The following is an 18,645-nucleotide window of genomic DNA, read 5'->3' on the forward strand; positions in this document are numbered from 1 at the left end:
TTATCCCTAGAAGTCAGTATACTTTAAATAGATAAATAATATGATAAGGTACTGAACCTAAGTGCTGCATAAAGCAAAACAGGAAAAAACAGCATTTTGGGAATGTTTGATGTTTGGCATTCCTCGCATTATCACCCAGTTACCTCTCATTGTCATTCCTCTCATTATTACCTACTTTAGAAATGAAAAGAGAAAGAGAAATTGTACATTATCCAGTTAGTTTATTGAGTATTATCTACAGAATAGGTATGTACCAATATTTTATGTAAGAAAAAATATGGTTTCTTGGTCTTCACCATAACAACTGCTCCATCTAGAAATAACAGTAGTCAACATTTTTTTTAAAAATCTATTTATTTAACAGACAGAGATTACAAGTAGGCAGAGAGACAGGCAGAGAGAGAAGAGGAAGCAGGCTCCCCACGGAGCAGAGAGCCCAATGCCAGGCTCGAACCCACAGGACCTGAGCCAAAGGCAGAGGCTTTAACCCACTGAGCCACCCAGGTGCCCCAACAGTAGTCAACATTAAATACAACTCTATTTTCCTAACAACCGTGCATCTTTATATCAGACCATTCACAGGACATTGCTTCCTAATCAATCTAAATTTGCAGTAAAATAGGTTTTCAGAAATAAGTACTTATGACATTGACAAGATAATATGTTCGTAAGGCAAATAGCTATAAAATCTGGACAGAAGCTTCCTTAGTTTCTCATCTTAAGAAGCAGCTTCTCAAATCATTTGGAAAATGAACCTAGAGGTAAGCACAATAAACCACAGTTCCCATCCCTTCTTGGAGCCGATCTTTCTTGAGAATTGATCAAATAGCACCTGTTGATAGAAGATAGTAAAAAGGCCTGAACCTGATACTTAAGCTTTAATTCTGGATCAGTTTTCTGACTTGGGCTGGTCCGGAGTTACTTCCTTCAGAATCTTCATCAGTGAATATAATTGAGTATGTGCTAACATTATCTTCTCTTTCAGCTGAGAAGGAAAATGAACAGGTATCAGAGCATCTTTTTTTTTTTTTTTAAGATTTTATTATTTATTCATTTGACAGAGAGCAAGCACAAGTAGGCAGAGTCACAAGCAGAGGGAGATGGAGTTGCAGGCTCCCTGCTGAGCTGAGAGCAGATGTGGGGCTCGATTCTAAGATCCTGGGATCATGACTTGAGCCGAAGGCAGACACTCAACTGACTGAGCCACACACAGGTGTCCCTGCCACTTTTTGTGTTTTTTTTAAGATTTTATCTATTTATTTGACAGACAGAGATCACAAGTAGGCAGAGAGGCAGGCAGAGAGAGGAGGAAGCAGGCTCCCCGCTGAGCAGAGAGCCCTATGTGGGGCTTGATCCCAGGACCCCGGGATCATGACCCGAGCCGAAGGCAGAGGCTTTAACTCACTGAGCCACACAGGTGCCCCTCCCAGCCACTTTTTTTAAACTTGTGATTGAGAACTGGCAATATCTGAACACATTACATAAATACACTTTTCCTATTTCTGTAGGAACTTTATGTAACAAACACAGAGCACAGTAAGATCCTCAGATACAAAGTTTCATATGAAAAAAGACAGCCACTGCTGAGCATCACTGCTTCTGTCTCCTTCCTTCCTATGGCTTTTCACCACGTCTAAATGGCAAGTATTAGGAAGAAAGACAAGAATAAGGCAGGTAAGAACGTTTGTGGAGAGCAGCATCAACTAGTCTTCCCCTCCTTTTCTAGTAGCAAAAATCTAACTTTTTTCCTTCTTTGTTTACAGTAACAAATGCCTTTCTTCAATATTCTGCTAAAGGCCTTCAAAAGTAGCCCTGGTTGTTGGGTTAAGGACCTGTGTTTATTTGGAGGCCTGGGTGGCTCAGTGGGTTAAGCCGCTGCCTTCGGCTCAGGTCATGATCTCAGGGTCCTGGGATGGAGTCCCGCATCAGGCTCTCTGCTCAGCAGGGGAGCCTGCTTCCCTCTCTCTCTCTCTCTCTCTGCCTGCCTCTCCATCTATTTGTGATATCTCTCTCTCTCTCAAATAAATAAATAAAAGCTTTAAGAAAAAAAAACCTATTAAAAAAAAAAAAAGGAACAACCTGTGTTTGTGGTAAATAGGTAATTTTCAATAATTCTATTGAACTATAATTCTGTTGAACTATTGAACTATAGCTAGTTCTACTTAAATCAAGAACCAAACTTAATGGCATTTAGCATACAACATATGCTTAGGAAATAAAGTTATCACTGAATATAGAATTACGAATAACAATCTTATGTTGAAATCAGATTAACAACAAAAAATCTTTTTTTTTTAATTTTAAAGGTTTTATTTATTTATTTATTCTTAACTTTTTTTTTTTTAAGATTTTATTTATTTATTTGACAGAGAGAGATTACAAGTATACAGAGAGGCAGGCAGAGAGAGAGAGAGAGAGAGAGGGAAACAGGCTCCCGGCTGAGCAGAGAGCCCAATGCGGGACTCGATCCCAGGACCCTGAGATCATGACCTGAGCTGAAGGCAGCGGCTTAACCCACTGAGCCACCCAGGCGCCCTAAAAGGTTTTATTTATTTATTTAACAGAGAGAGATCACAAGTAGGCAGAGAGGCAGGCAGAGAGAGGGGGAAGCAGGCTCCCCGCTAAGCAGACCGCCTGATTCGGGGCTCCATCCCATGTCCCTGGGACCATGGCCTGAGCCAAAGACAGAGGCTTAACCTACTGAGCCACCCAGGCACCTCCAAAAATCTTATTTCTGACATAACTTGCACCATACACTAAATCCCACAGGATACAAAAATAAAATTCAAGAAATGCTGCTTAAATTAAATAGGTAACTCTAGAACCTCTTAGTCATATTGGAGTGCCCCTGGATATGGTAAATCATTTCTTTGTTGGTAAATCATTTCTCTGTTGCCTTTAAGATTTTGTTTCTTCCTCATTTTTACTATGATCTGTTGGGGTATGTATCTCTGTGTTTATCCTACATGGACTTGTTGAGGTTTTGGATATGTAAATTAATGTTTTTTCATCAAATCTGGGAATTTTTCTATTTTTTCTTTGAATATCCTTCTTATTTCTCTGTACTCCTTTGGTATGTATTCCTTTATCAAAGAATATTTAGGCATGCTTGATGGTGCCCAAGAGATGTCTTAAATTCAGTTCATCTTCCTTCATTCTTTTTTCTTCAGGTTCCATAATCTCATTAATCTATCTATCTATTCTTTCTTCGGGCAACTCAAATCTGTTGTTGAGTCTCTCTAGTGAATTTGTCATTTTAGTTATTGTCCTTTTCAACTTCAGGATTTCCAACTGGTTTTTTATTTTTATTTATTAAGATTTTATTTATTTAAGAGAGAGAGAATGAGAGAGAGCATGAGAAGGGGGAGGGTCAGAGAGAAAAGCAGACTCCCTGCTAAGCAGAGAGCCTGAAGTGGGGCTCAATCCCAGGACTCCAGGATCATGACCTGAGCAGAAGGCAGATGTATAACCGAGCCATCCAGGTGCCCCAACTGGTGCTTTTTTTGTAATTTCTAACTCTTTAAGAATATCCTCTATTTGATGAGATATTGTCACCGTACCTTCCTTGACTTCTTTAAGCAGTTTCCTTTAGTTCTTTGGACCTATTTCTGCTAAGTCCAATATCTGGGCCCTTTCATAGGCAGTTTTAGATGCCTGCTTTTTATCCCATATATGGGTCATACTTTCCTCTTTGAGTGTTTTCTGATTTTTGAGTGTTTTCTAATTTTTTGTTGCAAACTGGATATTTGCAAAAAAATTTTTTTTTTACTATTTTAAGTAACCAGCATGGGGCTCAAGCCCACAAACCTAAGATCAAGAGTTACACATCCTCCAACTGAGCCAGCAAGGCACTCTGCAAACTGGACATTTTAAGTAACTTACTATAGCAACTCTGGATACTAAATACCCACTCCTCAGCTTATTGTGTCTTCCTATCTGTTTCAGTGAGTAGGCTAGGCTATTCAGTGATACCTGTCTTCCCCACCATGTGAGACTGCTGTCAGTCCTCAGAGAACAGAACCTTAAGCATGTGCAGTCACCTGGAAGAACTTGGGTTCAGAAGGCTCTTTCCGTGTCTCCTTGATCTTCCCTGATCTGTGTCCAGCTATTCACCTTCACTAATTGCTGGACTGTTGCCCTGGAGCTTTTGACAATGCCTTGGGACATAAACTGCTCAGTCTAATCCAATTAAATTCAGGACCTCCCTCCCCGCATTTGCAGGGGTAGTCTTTAAAAGATCCGGAGCCATTCTTTTTGTTACTGTTCTTACCCCAAGAGGGCTTTTCTTGGCTGTCTCTTCCCTGATTCTGTCCGGTAACCTTCTAACTAATCTATAGCTTAGCTTATTGCTATCATGGAACTATCAGCTTCCTCTTAATTGCTTACCTCAAAATCTCCACTGTTTTGGGCAGCAGTTTCCACCACAGCAGTGTGGTGGGGGAGCAGTTTTTACAATCTGCCTCTTAGCCTAGGAGTGTCTCTGGGAATGACACCCTCGCTTTATAAGCAGAGTGCTGGGTATAGGCGCCAACTTCTGTTCTTGGCTTACCTCGGCCATTGTGACACCTCTGCCCTATAAGTAACCTGAGGGAAGGGTGAATGGGTTCCTAGTACTTAGCCTGCTGTGCCAGTGGTAGAACTTGCACCTGTTAAGCAGCCAATTTTGACAGGAACAGAGCGTCTGATGAGAATTACTGATAGCCTGCCCCTCCTGGGAAGATATCACACCCCTCAGCTGGAAGCTAGAGTAAAAATCATCCCTGTGTTCTTGGCTACAGCTGCTCAGAGCCTCCATTCTTCTGAGATAGGCATAAGAAGGAGCAGGCTCAAATGCCACAGGTTTCACTATTCTTACAGAGGTTTTGTAGGTTTTTTTAAATAAATATCTCTTCACTTGCTTTATGCCTTGAGGAAAATTTCTTAAGGCTTAAAATGGTTGTTTCCTTTGTAATTTTATTCAGTTACAGCAGTTTTGCTGGGGGTGGAGTGGCCACAGAGTTCCTCAGGCTGCCCTTCTAGAAGTTATCTCCCATAACAATGAAAATAGTTCCTGACCCCTCTCATCAGCTTGGGTGCTTAGAGCGACAGTTGGCTCACGGTGACTGGATAACCTGCTGCCCATTTATGTAAATAAAGTTTTACTGCAACCCACCCACACTCATCTATTTCTATATTGTCTGCAGCTGCTTTTGCACTACAAGGGCAGAGTTGAGTACTTGAGAATGAATGGTCACAAAGCTGAAAATATTTGTCATCTGGTCCTTTATAGAAAAAGTTTGGGGCACAGTCGGTTAAGCATCTGCCATCTGCTCAAGTCATGATCCCAAGGCCCTGGAATGGAGCCCCACATCGCATCAGGCTCCCTGCTCAGCAGGAAGCCTACTTCTCCCTCTGCCTGCCACTCCCCCTGATTGTGTTCCCTCTCTTGCTGTGTCTCTCCCTGTCAAATAAATAAATAAATAAAATCTTAAAAAAAAAAAAAAGAGAGAAAAGAAAAGAAAAAGAAAAAGTTTGTCAACACCTGGCTTAGAACATGGTTTCATGAGCTTAGCAAAACAATACTCCCAAAAATCATTCTTCCCCTGTCCTAAAAGATACTTAAACTTTGGGGCGCCTGGGTGGCTCAGTGGGTTAAGCCGCTGCCTTCGGCTCAGGTCATGATCTCAGGGTCCTGGGATCGAGTCCCGCATCGGGCTCTCTGCTCAGCAGGGAGCCTGCTTCCTTCTCTCTCTCTCTCTGCCTGCCTTTCAGTGTACTTGTGATTTCTCTCTGTCAAATAAACAAATAAAATCTTAAAAAAAAATAAATTTAAAAAAAAAAAAAGATACTTAAACTTTGGAAAATACATGCCATTGGTTACAAAATGTATAATGAGCAAGGAATAAACAATTAACAATACTAAAAACAAAATGAACAGTAAATTCTAAGGTTGTTCTTCTGAGGTAGTAAAGTTACAGTCAAATTTCCTCCACTAGAAAGAGAGGCTAGTAAGCTACCAAAACAAAGCTGCTTTCTTCAACTTCGAAACTAACAACCACCTAGGAAAATCCATTTAACAAGAATTCCTGATGTTTCACCACTCTTTACTGAGACAGGTAAACATGAAGTGCCTACGGAGAGGACAGATCTGAGGCACCTGGCTGGCTCATTCGGCAGAATGAGCTATGACTCTTGATTCCGGGTTTAAGTTCAAGCCCTACGTTGGGTGTAGAGATTATTTAAAAATAAAATCTTTTTAAAAAGAGAAAGAAAGAAAGGACAGACAAATCTAAGAAAGATAATGGTGTCCATTTCCAGCACAGAGGTGAAAAGTATGGGACATGCAGGAGCTAAGCAGCTTCCTTCTTCCTCCTGAACTGGACCTTACAGTATCTGGCTTTGTGTTCAAATTCAGTGAGGAGGGGCACCTGGGTGGCTCAGTTGTGGGATGTCTGCTTTCAGCTCAGGTCATGATCCCAGCATCCTGGGATCAAGCCCCATGTCGGGCTCCCTGCTCTGCGGGGAGCCTGCTTCTCCCTCTCCAGCTCTCCTGTGCTTGTGTTCCCTCTCTCGCTATCTCCCTCTGTCAAATAAACAAAATATTAAAAAAAAAATTCAATAAAGAATGTCAAAGCAGGCATAAAGGATAATTGGAGTATTACACCATTTCATCACCACCATATTCTTTGGAATAAACTGTCAAGAGTTGTCTATACAGGCATACTTCATTTTCTTGCGCTTTGTTTCATTGCACTTGAAAGATACTGTGTTTTCTACACATTATCTTTGCGGCAACCTTGTGTGAGAAAGTCTATTGGTATTATTTTTCCAACACCATTTGCTCACTTCATGGCTCTGTCTCATTTTGGTAACTTTCAGAATATCTCAAATTTTTAATTAATGTTATATTTATTAGGGTGATCTGTGATCAAAAATTACAACTCCCCAAAAGCTCAGATGATGGTTAGCATTTTTAGCAATAAAGTATTTTTTAATTAAGGTATGTATATTTTTTTAGACATAACGCTATTGCACCCTTAGTACACTATAGTATAGTGTAAACATAACTTTTATATGCACTGGGAAACCAAAATAAAAATCTGACTTGCTTTGTATTAAGGTATTTATTTCACTGTGCTGGTCTGGAACTGAACCCACAACATCTCTGAGGTATGCCTGTATTACAGGAAACATCCAACCATCATGAAATTTTACCTCTGCAACTTTTTCTGGTAGAGATAAGTTGTGAATGTCCATCTCAGATGCATTTACGATGGCTTTTGTTTTTAACTGATAGCTGGATAGAAAATATATAGAGAAAATATTAGTATCATACTACATACAAAATAATCAATGAACCAAACTTGTCCTCTAAAGCAATGTCAGGCAAAGACAGTCTCCTTACAGATTTTCATTTCAACATTTATATTGTATTTTGTAGGAAAAACAAATTCTCAATTAAGAAATCATCCGAGACTATGTGTCTCATCTCACCCCTTGCCAGCTGGGAATACATGAAAAAAATTATCCCATGACGAACACATAAACCAGGTCACATGAATAAGTAAATTGTATAGCGGTTAGAAGAAAAGTAATCATATGGTGACAGACACTGCTGGTTGCCTACCCCATTAGCCATTCCTAACTTCTTTGTTGTTAACAGAACTCAGATTTTGTTTTGTTTTGTTTTATTTTATTTTATTCATTTTATTCATGAGATTTTATTTTTTTATTCATTTTATTCATTTATTCATGACAGACAGAGAAAGAGAGGCAGAGGCAGAGGGAGAAGCAGGGAGCTTCTCTCCACACAGCAGGGAGCCCTATGTGGGACTCAATCCCAAGACCTGGGGATCATGACCGGAGGTGCAGGCAGATTAACTGACTGAGCCACCCAGGTGCCCAGAACCCAGATTTTATTTAAGGAAGGAGTATGCTCAATCATAGGACATGAATCAGAACTGTTCTGAGCCAAGTGCTGCAATCTTACTCCTTTCTCTCACATATTTGCTTTCCCACCTCTCTCTCACATATTTGCTTTCCCACTATGTCATGTGACATAGTTTTGGCCAATAATAAGGACATTTTTGATGATAAAATAAGACCATTCCCTGTGTTCCCACTTCCAATGTCCTTTTCCTTCTGGTTGGGGATGGTACTGGCTACGGATATAACACTTATAACTGCAGTAGCACCCAAGAGGAAAAGGCCAAGAGAACCAGAGATGCTGATCCAGAGCCCTATTGTGGCTGAGCCACTGGAGGACTCCTGGAGTGGCCAATCACCCCAAGCCTTACTTCTTAAATCCACTGTCAGTCTCGTTTTCTTTTGCTAGCAATTCATCCTGATGTACACAGACATAGATTTATTATCTTCCCAGACTCAGCCTAGCTATACTTGCTAATTTCTACTTAATCAAAAAGAATATACTGACCTCTGAGTCCCAACTCCTCATTTTAAAGCTTAAGAAATTACTTAAATTCCAATTATACTTTGAAAATTTATATTAAAAATTTTTTTTACAAAAAACTTAACTTCCCTAAGCAAAAAATCAATTAGAGCTCAACTGGAACAACTACTTGTAACTGTTTTTAAAGAAGATTTGAGGTTACTAATAGCACACATTTATAAATACCTTTCTCCCCCTCTTTAAACTTAATTCTAGATAGAAATTATTTAAGGGCACCTGGGTGGCTCAGTGGGTTAAGCCTCTACTTTTGGCTCAGGTCGTGATCTCAGGGTCTGGGATGAAGTCTGCACTGGGCTCCCTGGTCAGTGAGGAGCCTGCTTCTCTTGCTCCCTCTGACTGCCTCTCTGCCTACTTGTACTCTATCAAATTTATTTATTTTAAATAAAGTCTTTAAAAAATTATTTAAGAAGAAATTGATTGAAAGTAAATTTTCAATCCATTTCAAGTATATATTTCCTGGTGAAAATCTGCAGTGAAGCAAAAAAAGAAAATTTGCAGTGAACAAAATAATGCATTTTGAACAACCTCATGAATGAAGGACAAGCTTTACTTACGAGTTTTATTATTTAGTCACACATAGCTCAGCTAGAAACACTGATCTAAGCACATTAAATGAGAAATAGAAAACTCTATGTTTAATGAAACGAAAATGAGCTTTGAAGATAAGACACAGGTTAAAATCTCAGCTCTTCCACCTCTGAGTCCCAGTTTTCTTCTATTAAGAACTCAGTGAGGGGGCACCTGGGTGGCTCAGTGGGTTAAGCCGCTGCCTTCGGCTCAGGTCATGATCTCAGGGTCCTGGGATCGAGTCCCACATTGGGCTCTCTGCTCGGCGGGGAGCCTGCTTCCCTCTCTCTCTCTCTGCCAGCCTCTCTACCTACCTGTGATCTCTGTCAAATAAATAAATAAAATCTTTAAAAAAAAAAAAAGAACTCAGTGAGGTGAGTGTAATGACTGGCACAAACTAGGTCATCAATGGCTGTTTTTGGGTTTTTTGTTTTTAATGGTCAAGGAAAGACTAAGATAGATGTTCCAGTTTGTTATAATAAACAAAAAAAGCTTAAGTGATAGTAGTATTAAGAAGATAAATATCCAGGGGCGCCTGGGTGGCTCAGTGGGTTAAGCCGCTGCCTTCGGCTCAGGTCATGATCCCGGGGTCCTGGGATCGAGTCCCACATCGGGCTCTCTGCTCAGCGGGGAGCCTGCTTCCCTCTCTCTCTGCCTGCCTCTCCATCTACTTGTGATTTCTCTCTGTCAAATAAATAAATAAAATCTTAAAAAAAAAAAAAAAGAAGATAAATATCCAAAGTACTACTGAAGAAGGAACAAGTATGGTACTTTATCTGATTCTACTTTTACTTTTTTGAGGTAACCATCAGCTTCACGCTTTTTTGCAGATAAGATTTCACCCATCTACATGCATAACATAGAAAGTAGCAACCTTAAACCTTGAGCTTTCACTTCCCAACTTCAGCCCCATTAACATCTACAAATGACCTGTGTCTCTGGATCCTTCTTTCAAATTCCTAGAGTAGAAAATCTGTTGGCTTAGCTTATGTGAGGTATTCATTCTTGATCCCATCACCTAGGAGTGGTATCACACATGATAAAAAACGTGGCCACAAGGTCCCACTCTACAGGGAAAGAAAACAGGGGCTGGGCACAAACCTAGTAAGTATCTATTACAACATTATTTTGCAAAAAATTTAGCTTCCAGAAGTTTCTGTAACAAAAGAATATCCTCTCATTTATTTGATGGTAAGCTTATTAAGACACGGTATGATTATAAGACATCTAAAATGAGCATAATGTTATGAAACTATATTTTGGTCCCACTGCCTTGCTTTACCATTTTCTTTGGGACAAACATTCTGGAAGCCCTTTAAAAATATACTTGATAAAGAATATCTAAGTCAACTCACCATACCATTTTGTTACTGGAAAGGCAAAAGTGACCTCTCAAGGCAGCCAGAGCAGCATGGGTAGAATACAAATGGAAACCAATGGGAATCCCACAGGAAGTACAGAATAAAAGGTTGTAAGTGCTGGAGTGAAAAACAGAATATTGGTAAGAAAATCAGAGAAGAAATATAAAATAACCAGTCTCTGGAACCAGTTCTCCTAAAAACTGTGCTATAATAGGACTGAGACTAAAGAAATGTCATATTCAAGAAAGGTTAACTCAGCTTTTAATATAATTACATCCTAGATTATTATGGATATACAACTGTCACTTATAGAATAATTTACATTTGAAAAGGAGAAAAAAGAGCTAACTAATCAGATTAACATTTGAACATATAAAACTACACATGAACATATAAAATTAGCTACAGTTCAACCAATCCTAGCTTAAGAAAAAATTGTGTTGATTGTGGTTTACTAAAAAATTTAATCAAACTCAAATCAGGATTTTTCTTTTACAGATGTAACAAAAAATTAACTTAAAAAAATACCCAGACAGGGGCACCTGGGTGGCTCAGTGGGTTAAGCCTCTGCCTTTGGCTCAGGTCATGATCTCAGAGTCCTGGGATCAAGCCCCACATCAGGCTCTCTGCTCAGAGGAAGGCCTGCTTCCCCCTCTCTCTCTGCCTGTCTCTCTGCCTACTTGTGATCACTGTCTGTCAAATAAATAAATAAATATATTTTTTAAAATACCCAGACAAAATACCAAAAGAGAAAAAACAAAAATGCTATTACCTTACCAAGCCACCTATTTTCTTTTCTTTTACCCTCTCAAAGATTACTAGATGAGGAAACAGGTAATGATTCTAGTTACACTACTTGGGTAAATCACTTAACCATATCTGCTGGTCATAAAACACACTGCAAATAAATGTTTTATTGTTTTTTTAATATCTTATTTACTTGTTAGAAAGAGAGGGAGAAAGAGCGAGCGCACACATGCGTACAAACGGGGAGTGGCAGGCAAAGGGAGAAGCAGGCTCCCCAGTGAGCAGGGAGCCCAACACAAGACTGGATCCCAGGACTCTGAGATCATAACCTAAGCCAAAGGCAGATGCTTAACCATCTGAGCCACCCAGGCATCCCAAATACTTCAAAGAAATGTTTTATGAAAAAAATTAATTATGTTTCATCAGGCATGTACTGAAAATTATTTATTTACTCTCTACACACAATATGGGGCTCAAACTCACAACCCCGAGATCAAGAGTTGTATGCTCTTCCAACTGAACCAGCAAGGCATCCCTGAAAACAATTTTATGGTTTGGTAAGGGAAAAAATTATTTGTATAAACATACTATGCAGTAAAACTGCATCAATAGAGTATAAAATCATATGACTATAACAAAAAAGATTCACGTCAATGGATACTAAAAAGGCCCAAGCAATACAGTATCCCAATTCATTGGTAAATTGAGTCCTGAACCACACATATAGTACTGTATTTTTGTGAATACAGTAATCAGAAAACAAGCCATGAAATAAGGCTGCATTAATTTTAATTAATCCCTAGATAGCAATTAATGGTACCAGATAAAGCACAGTACTTATAGAAAAATGTCTGACAGAAACTAATTTATGGCACAGGGCAAAAATGTGAAAAAAAAATCCCAAAATTATGCTTATGTGTATAATATAATATATTTCATTGAATATTAGTCTGCTAATGGCTCAAGTCCTTCAAAATGAAGGTTTGCATTACCACACCGGTTAAGGAACTCTGGCCAGCGTGTGCTTGCTGAAGACAAAAGGGGATACAGATAGTCAAAGAAGGTAGTTACAAATATAGCTATGACCAAATGACTAGTTACAGAAATGAATACTGTAATTGCCATGAGTATTTCCTCCTTTGTTAGGAGTAGGGTTTTTTTTTGGCGGGGGGGTGTTTTTGTTTTTTAAAGATTTTATTTATTTATTTGACAGACAGAGATCACAAGGAGGCAGAGAGGCAGGCAGAGAGGGAGAAGCAGGCTTCCTGCCGAGCAGAGAGCCCAATGCAGGGCTCCATCCCAGGACCCTGAAATCACAACCTGAGCAGAAGGCAGAGGCTCAACCCACTGACCCACCCAGGTGCCCCTATGAGTAGGTTTGTGTGTCTGAATGTTTATCTCTGTTCTTCTCTATTCCCTTATTATATAACATAAAATCATATTTTATATCATACTATTATATCAAACAATATAATTCTATTTAAGTATTATTTTTTATTAAGATTTTATTTATTTATTTGACAGACAGAGATCACAAGTAGGCAGAGAGGCAGGCAGAGAGAGAGGAGGAAGCAGGCTCCCTGCTGAGCAGAAAGCCCGATGCGGGACTTGATCCCAGGACCCCGGGATCATGACCTGAGCCGAAGGCAGAGGCTTTAACCCACTGAGCCACCCAGGTGCCCCTCTATTTAAGTATTATTAATTTTATATCACAGTATTTAAGTTATGAGAAATGAAAGAAATGTAAACATTATTTAAGGACTTTAATTCCTTTTCTAGAGAAAGGGTTAGTGTATTTTCTTTCTTTCTTTTTTTAAAGATTTTATTTATTTATTTAACAGAGAGAGAGATCACAAGTAGGCAGAGAGGTAGGCAGAGAGAGAGGGGGAACAGAGAGCCTGATGAGGGGCTTGATCCAGGACTCTGGGATCATGACCTGAGCCGAAGGCAGAGGCTTAACCCACTGAGCCACCCAGGCACCCCTTGTAACTGTCTTTATTTGGAGATTGAGTATGGTTTTAGGAGATGCATATGGGTGCCAAGTTAACATGGGATGATTACATTTTATAGTCTACATGGTACCCAGTTATTAGGTCAAACATTATTCTGAATGTGTTTATAAGAATGTTTCTGAATGAGGGCGCCTGGGTGGCTCAGTGGGTTAAGCCGCTGCCTTCGGCTCAGGTCATGATCTCGGGGTCCTGGGATCGAGTCCCGCATCAGGCTCTCTGCTCAGCAGGAGCCTGCTTCCTCCTCTCTCTCTCTCTGCCTGCCTCTCTGCCTACTCGTGATCTCTCTCTGTCAAATAAATAAATAAAATCTTTAAAAAAAAAAAAAAGAATGTTTCTGAATGAGATTAACACTTGAATCAGTAGACTGAGTAAAGCAGATTGTCCTCCCCAATTGGGTGACCCTCATAATCAGATGAAGGCTTGCATAGAACAAAAAGGCTGACCCTGTCAGGAGTAAGGGGAAATTCTTCTTGCCTGACTGCTTAAGGCTGATACATTGTTTTTTCCCCCTGCCTTTAAACTTGAACTGAAATATAGGCACTTCTTCAGTCTAGAGCCTTCTGGCTTTTGGACTGGAACTTACACTTTTGGCTCTCCTGGTTCTCAAACTAGGGGACCTGGACTAGATCTAAACCACTGCTCTCCTGTCTCTCCAGCTTGCCAACTACAGCTCTTGGGATTTCTCACCCTCTATAATCACATGAACCATTTCCTGGTAATAAATCTCTTCCTGCCAAGTCCCATGGCTCTCCTAATTCTAAAAGTACACAAATACTTGGAATTTCCCTCCAGTGTTTTATAAACCATCTAGATCAGTAATTCTAGTAGAGATAAAATGTGAGCCACATAAGTAATTTAAAGTTTTCTATTAGTCCTGTTAAAAATAAATTCAAAAGAAACATGTGAAATTAGTTTTAATACATTTTATACTACCCAATATATAAAAAATATCATCTTATGTAATCAATGTTTTTAAACTATTAATTTTTTTGTATCAAGTCTTCAAAATCCAGGACACCTGGGCGGGTAAGTAAGTTAAGTGTCTGCCTTCAACTCAGATCATGACCCCAGGGTTCTGGGATCAAGCCCCATATCAGGATCCCTGCTCAGTGGGGAGCCTGCTTCTCCCTCTGTCTGCTGCTCCCCTGCTTATACTCTCTCTATATGTATCAAACAAAATCTCTTAAAAAAGGAAGAGTCTTGGGGTGCGTGGGTGGCTCAGTGGGTTAAAGGCTCTACCTTCAGCTCAGGTCATGATCCCAGGGTCCTGGGATGGAGCCCTAAATCAGGCTCTCTCTGCTCAGTGGGGAGCCTGCTTCCTCCTCTCTCTCTGCCTGCTTCTCTGCCTACTTGTGATCTGTCAAATAAATAAATAAATAATCTTAAAAAAAAAAAAAAAGGAAGAGTCTTCAAAATCCAATGTGTATTGTGCACTCACAGTATTTCTCAATTCAGGATGGCCACATTTTAAGTGCTCAACAGCTACATGTGGCTAATGGTTACAGTATTGGACAGTATGTGTCTAGATGCATTATTCTATTCTAAGAAAGATAATTGGAGAGCTTCTGCTTCTGGCCCCAAATAACCCAATTACAAGTAAGCCACCACTCTTTTCCTCCCTGTTCCCTTTGGGTGGAAAGACACTCTGGTAAGGACAGCTAAGTGTCTTTCAGTTGGGAAAGAGGAACTGTAAAACTCTTTCTGGTTACTGAGTAAAGCAACTAAGAATTCCTATACCTTTTTTAACCCTAAAACTGAGGTCAGAATGAATTATTGTGCTGTAAAAGCCAACGCTCAAAATTAAGGAGCCTTGTAATAATTCACTGAGCAATTTGTTGTCACTTGTAGATCACAGCACAGAATAGATGCAAAGTTTATCCGCAGTATTCAAGTCCTTAACATTCAACTTGTGTTCTTCCCTAGGTTCCCTAGATGACAGAGGAAATATTCCTACCATGGTTTAATACAAACTCCAAGTAAAATGCATATTTAAAAGTCCTAGTTATCTCAAAGGACTGTAGTTTATAATGACTCTCACTATACACCAAAAGGTACATTTCTCCCTTTTCCCATACTAGACATAACCTTCTGAGCCTCAGTTAACCTACACAAACCATTAGAGATGTGGCCCTCAGAAAGATCATAAAATCTACACACAAATACAATCTTGCCATTTCATTAACACATCAAGTTCCTACAAGTCTCAAATAGGTAAAAGAGACATCCTTCAAATTCACTGTAAGAACGAAATAAACTTCTCTTCTGGCGCAAATAAGAACAATTTCCCCCTTGTGCATGCCTGTTCCACGCTCCTCGGTCTTACTAAGTGAGGGACTAGAATCCAGCTCCCCGTACGTACCTGCCTTTGAGCGAACCATCAATTCCAACTAGGAAGGGAGCTTCCAAAACCACGTTATTTGTGACTCCTAGGAAGACAAACACAGGTCAGAAGGAAAGAGTACTTGTGAAGCTTTGAAAGGGAAAACGTACCCGCTACAGATAGATTCATCTTGGCCACAAAAATCATGAAAAGTTGTCCTCACCCCTGGCAAAGGGGTTTCCTTCCAAATCTTCCCCCCAGTCTTTTTCACCACTCGCTCTCGACGGCCCGGTGAGAAAGCGGGAACCCCCTCTCTGGCCCTCCTCCGCCTTCCTCAGACTCTGCCCCCACTCACTGGAGAAGACCACGGCTCCGAGGGACCGCGACAGGTCCCAGGCGAGGTGCACAGAGTCAGCGAGCACGGCGTAGCACTGCGCGCACTGGAACACCGCGCACCTCTCAGGCTGCAGCCACGACGGCAGCCGCGGGCCAGATGGCAGCTCCTCTGCCCCCAGGTTTGCGGGGCCAAGCGGCGAGGACCCGTTCACTACCTGCGTGTCCCATTCCATAGAAGTCGTACAAGAGTGTTTGTCAGTTGTTTTCTTAGCGGCATCACAAAAATCACCCCCCGGAAGCTGTGCACATCGCGAACGATGCCGCCGCGGCCGAGCCGCCATCTTTCCGCAGCCCGCGCCTCCGCTTCGAACACGCACCTGGCCCGCCCAAGCACGATTCCTGCTTCCTCATTGGACATCGTGAGCCGGGGACTCCGCCCCAAAGCGTTGTTGAGGGGTGGGGGAAAACGTGCGTCAGATGCGAGAAGAATCTTCGTTTCTGTTGGTCAACGCCAGGAAACCCCGCCTTCGGAGTATTTTTAACCAATAGAAGTGCAGCATTTTCAATTTAAACTCTCTATAAAATTCGGTTTTGGTAATGCTTAGAGTGGCGCCAGAGTTTTGAGCTGTGCTGCAGAAAGTGGAGTACGAGTCCTCACTGTGGTCGCCTGATGCAGCTCTCCAGGGCCGTGCCCTCCCTTGAGGAGCTGGACTCCTTCAAGTACAGCGACCTTCAGATCCTAGCCAAGAATCTGGGCCTCCGGGCTAACCTGAGGGTACGGAGCGGGTAGCGGGCGGGGTTGTGTGAGCTGCCTCCGGTAGACATGGTGGGAAGGGACGGAACGGGTACCACCCCGGGGACTGAGCCTCCTGTTCCTCCAACTACGCAAAACGGAGAGGGGGCCATAGTATTCACCTTATTTTGAGGCTGATTTTTCTGAGGGTTCACATAGGCCTTGATTTCAAAAGGATTTGTTCGGTTTGGTGTTATTGGAAGTACTCTGGAATTAATTTAGGAAATGCACGCCCTGAAAACTCAGGGATGCTCTGTCTAATTCAGGTCGTTAGGCAGTCGCAGAAGTAATTGCTTTGGCTTCTGGGAAATTCGAAACAGTCACAATCCTGTGAACGGTAAATGAGCCCCAAATCTCTTAATACTTTACTGGAGGATCTGGAAGAAAGGATGACTTTAAGAGGACCACCTCGTGGATAGATTTTTATAACTCAGGCCTGACCTAGAACGATCATTCTTTTGTGATTACCGTTGCGGTAATGTTCTGTTTGCTAACTTTGGTCCTTTGGCCTCAGATTCCCCTCTTTCTCTGTCGTCTTTATTTGCATTAATAATTTCCAACTGCTCTTCAGAGTCCAACAGAAGTTATCACTGAATTCAGTCCCTTGGCCACAGGTCCACCCTAGTAATCCCAGGATCCTGTGTGCCTTTAAAGCTGTTTAATGTCAGGTACTTTCTTTTATTTCTTTTTTTTTTAAGATTTTATTTATTTATTTGACAGAGAGGGAGATCACAAGTAGGCAGAGAGTCAGGCAGAGAGAGAGAGAAGCAGGCTCCCTGCTGAGCAAAGAGCCCGATGTGGGGCTCGATCCCAGGACCCTGAGATTATGACCTGAGCCAAAGGCAGTGGCTTAATCCACTGAGCCACCCAGGCGCCCCAATGTCAGGTACTTTCTTTGAGCGTTTGCAGGCTTTCACCTTACACTGTGGTTATTTGTGTATTACATTGTCCTTTCCACTACATGTTAAATTCCTTGAAAAAAGTCTCAGCCACACTCCTTGGAAGGTCTTTACAACACTAAGTGCAGTATATGGGAGATGCTAAATAGTTACTTTCAATCACTTGTTGGCAGTACTAGAATAATGCTCCAAATAGTGGCAAGAGAGTTACAGTGGAGGCTTCCTGTATTCAGAGCTCTTGGTAACATTAAGGCCCTGCATGGAGCAACTGGGTGGCTCCGTGGGTTAAGCCTTGGGCTCAAGTCATGATCTCGTGTCCTGGGATCAAGCCCCGCATCGGGCTTCCTGATCAGGAGGGAGCCTGCCTCTCCCTCTCTCTCTGCCTGCCTCTCTGCCTACTTGTGATCTCTCTCTATCAAATAAATAAATAAACATTAAGGCCCTACAACCATTTGGGTCTCTGAAGAGTCACTGCAACAGAGATCTTTTTCTAAAAGCCCCACCTGTCGTTCGTTCTCTTGAGGAACCTGATCTGGGTTAGCCAATGTATCCCTTGTTTTCAGAGTGGAATAGTGAATGAAGTATTTCTGGTCACTACAGACCCCATTACCTACCTAGCACACAGTATCTGACACACAGTGGGCAATAAAGACTTTTTGAGAGGTACCTATTTTCCAGAAAAATGTGACCATGTAAGGCTTTATTATAAGCGGCTGTAGAAAGATGGCTTTGAGACAATTGAAGAAAATTAAACTTGAACTAGTTATTAAGTGAAGGTATTGTGGGCTTCCTGCTCATCAGGGAGTGTGCTTCTCCCTCTCCCTCTGCTACTCGCCCCTGCTTATGACCTTTTCTCTGTCAAATAAATAAAATCTTAAATAAATAAAGGTATTGTTCATTTTGTTGGGTATAATAATAGTGTTACATTTATGTGCCCCCCCCCTTTTCTGTACCCAACCAGCTGATCCTGCCTGGAGAAAATCATCTAAGCTTGTTGACTGAATTTCTATTTAAACATATAATTATGACCATAAATCATAAAATGAGCATTTGATCCCATATGCTTCTTTGGTAGTCATTAACTTTCCCATTTTTGAGAACAATTAAGTGCTGTCTTCTCACATTGGCTCCCTTCCCTCACTTGATGACTTTTCCTTATAG

General features: G+C 41.1%; 2 protein-coding genes across 4 annotated transcripts in view; one reads left to right on the top strand and one right to left on the bottom strand.

Moving 5' to 3' along the window:
- Positions 1 to 204: 204 nt before the first annotated feature.
- OIP5 (Opa interacting protein 5) lies at positions 205 to 16,133 on the bottom strand. 2 transcript variants are annotated; one of them, XM_004751142.3, is made up of 5 exons: positions 15,812 to 16,133; positions 15,496 to 15,562; positions 10,372 to 10,494; positions 7,195 to 7,276; positions 205 to 985 (listed from the first exon to the last, which is right to left on the bottom strand). In XM_004751142.3, exons 1-5 carry the CDS (start codon positions 16,131 to 16,133, stop codon positions 890 to 892), a joined length of 690 nt encoding a protein of 229 aa, XP_004751199.1. In that variant the 3' UTR covers positions 205 to 889. The 2 variants fall into 2 exon arrangements, with proteins under 2 accessions (XP_004751199.1, XP_012910891.1); XM_013055437.2 differs by lacking the exon at positions 10,372 to 10,494.
- A 28-nt stretch (positions 16,134 to 16,161) lies between these two features.
- Positions 16,162 to 18,645, top strand: part of NUSAP1 (nucleolar and spindle associated protein 1) — a 35,100-nt gene continuing 32,616 nt past the window's right edge. For both annotated transcript variants that reach the window (XM_004751132.3, XM_013055434.2), the window contains exon 1: positions 16,162 to 16,567. In XM_004751132.3, the coding sequence (XP_004751189.1) occupies positions 16,463 to 16,567 (105 nt within the window). In that variant the 5' untranslated portion in view covers positions 16,162 to 16,462. The remainder of the gene's footprint in view (positions 16,568 to 18,645) is intronic.

This window comes from Mustela putorius, unplaced genomic scaffold (genome assembly GCF_011764305.1).
Source record: "Mustela putorius furo isolate JIRA1106 unplaced genomic scaffold, ASM1176430v1.1 tig00003898_pilon_pilon_pilon, whole genome shotgun sequence".
NCBI classification, from domain to species: Eukaryota; Metazoa; Chordata; class Mammalia; order Carnivora; family Mustelidae; genus Mustela; species Mustela putorius.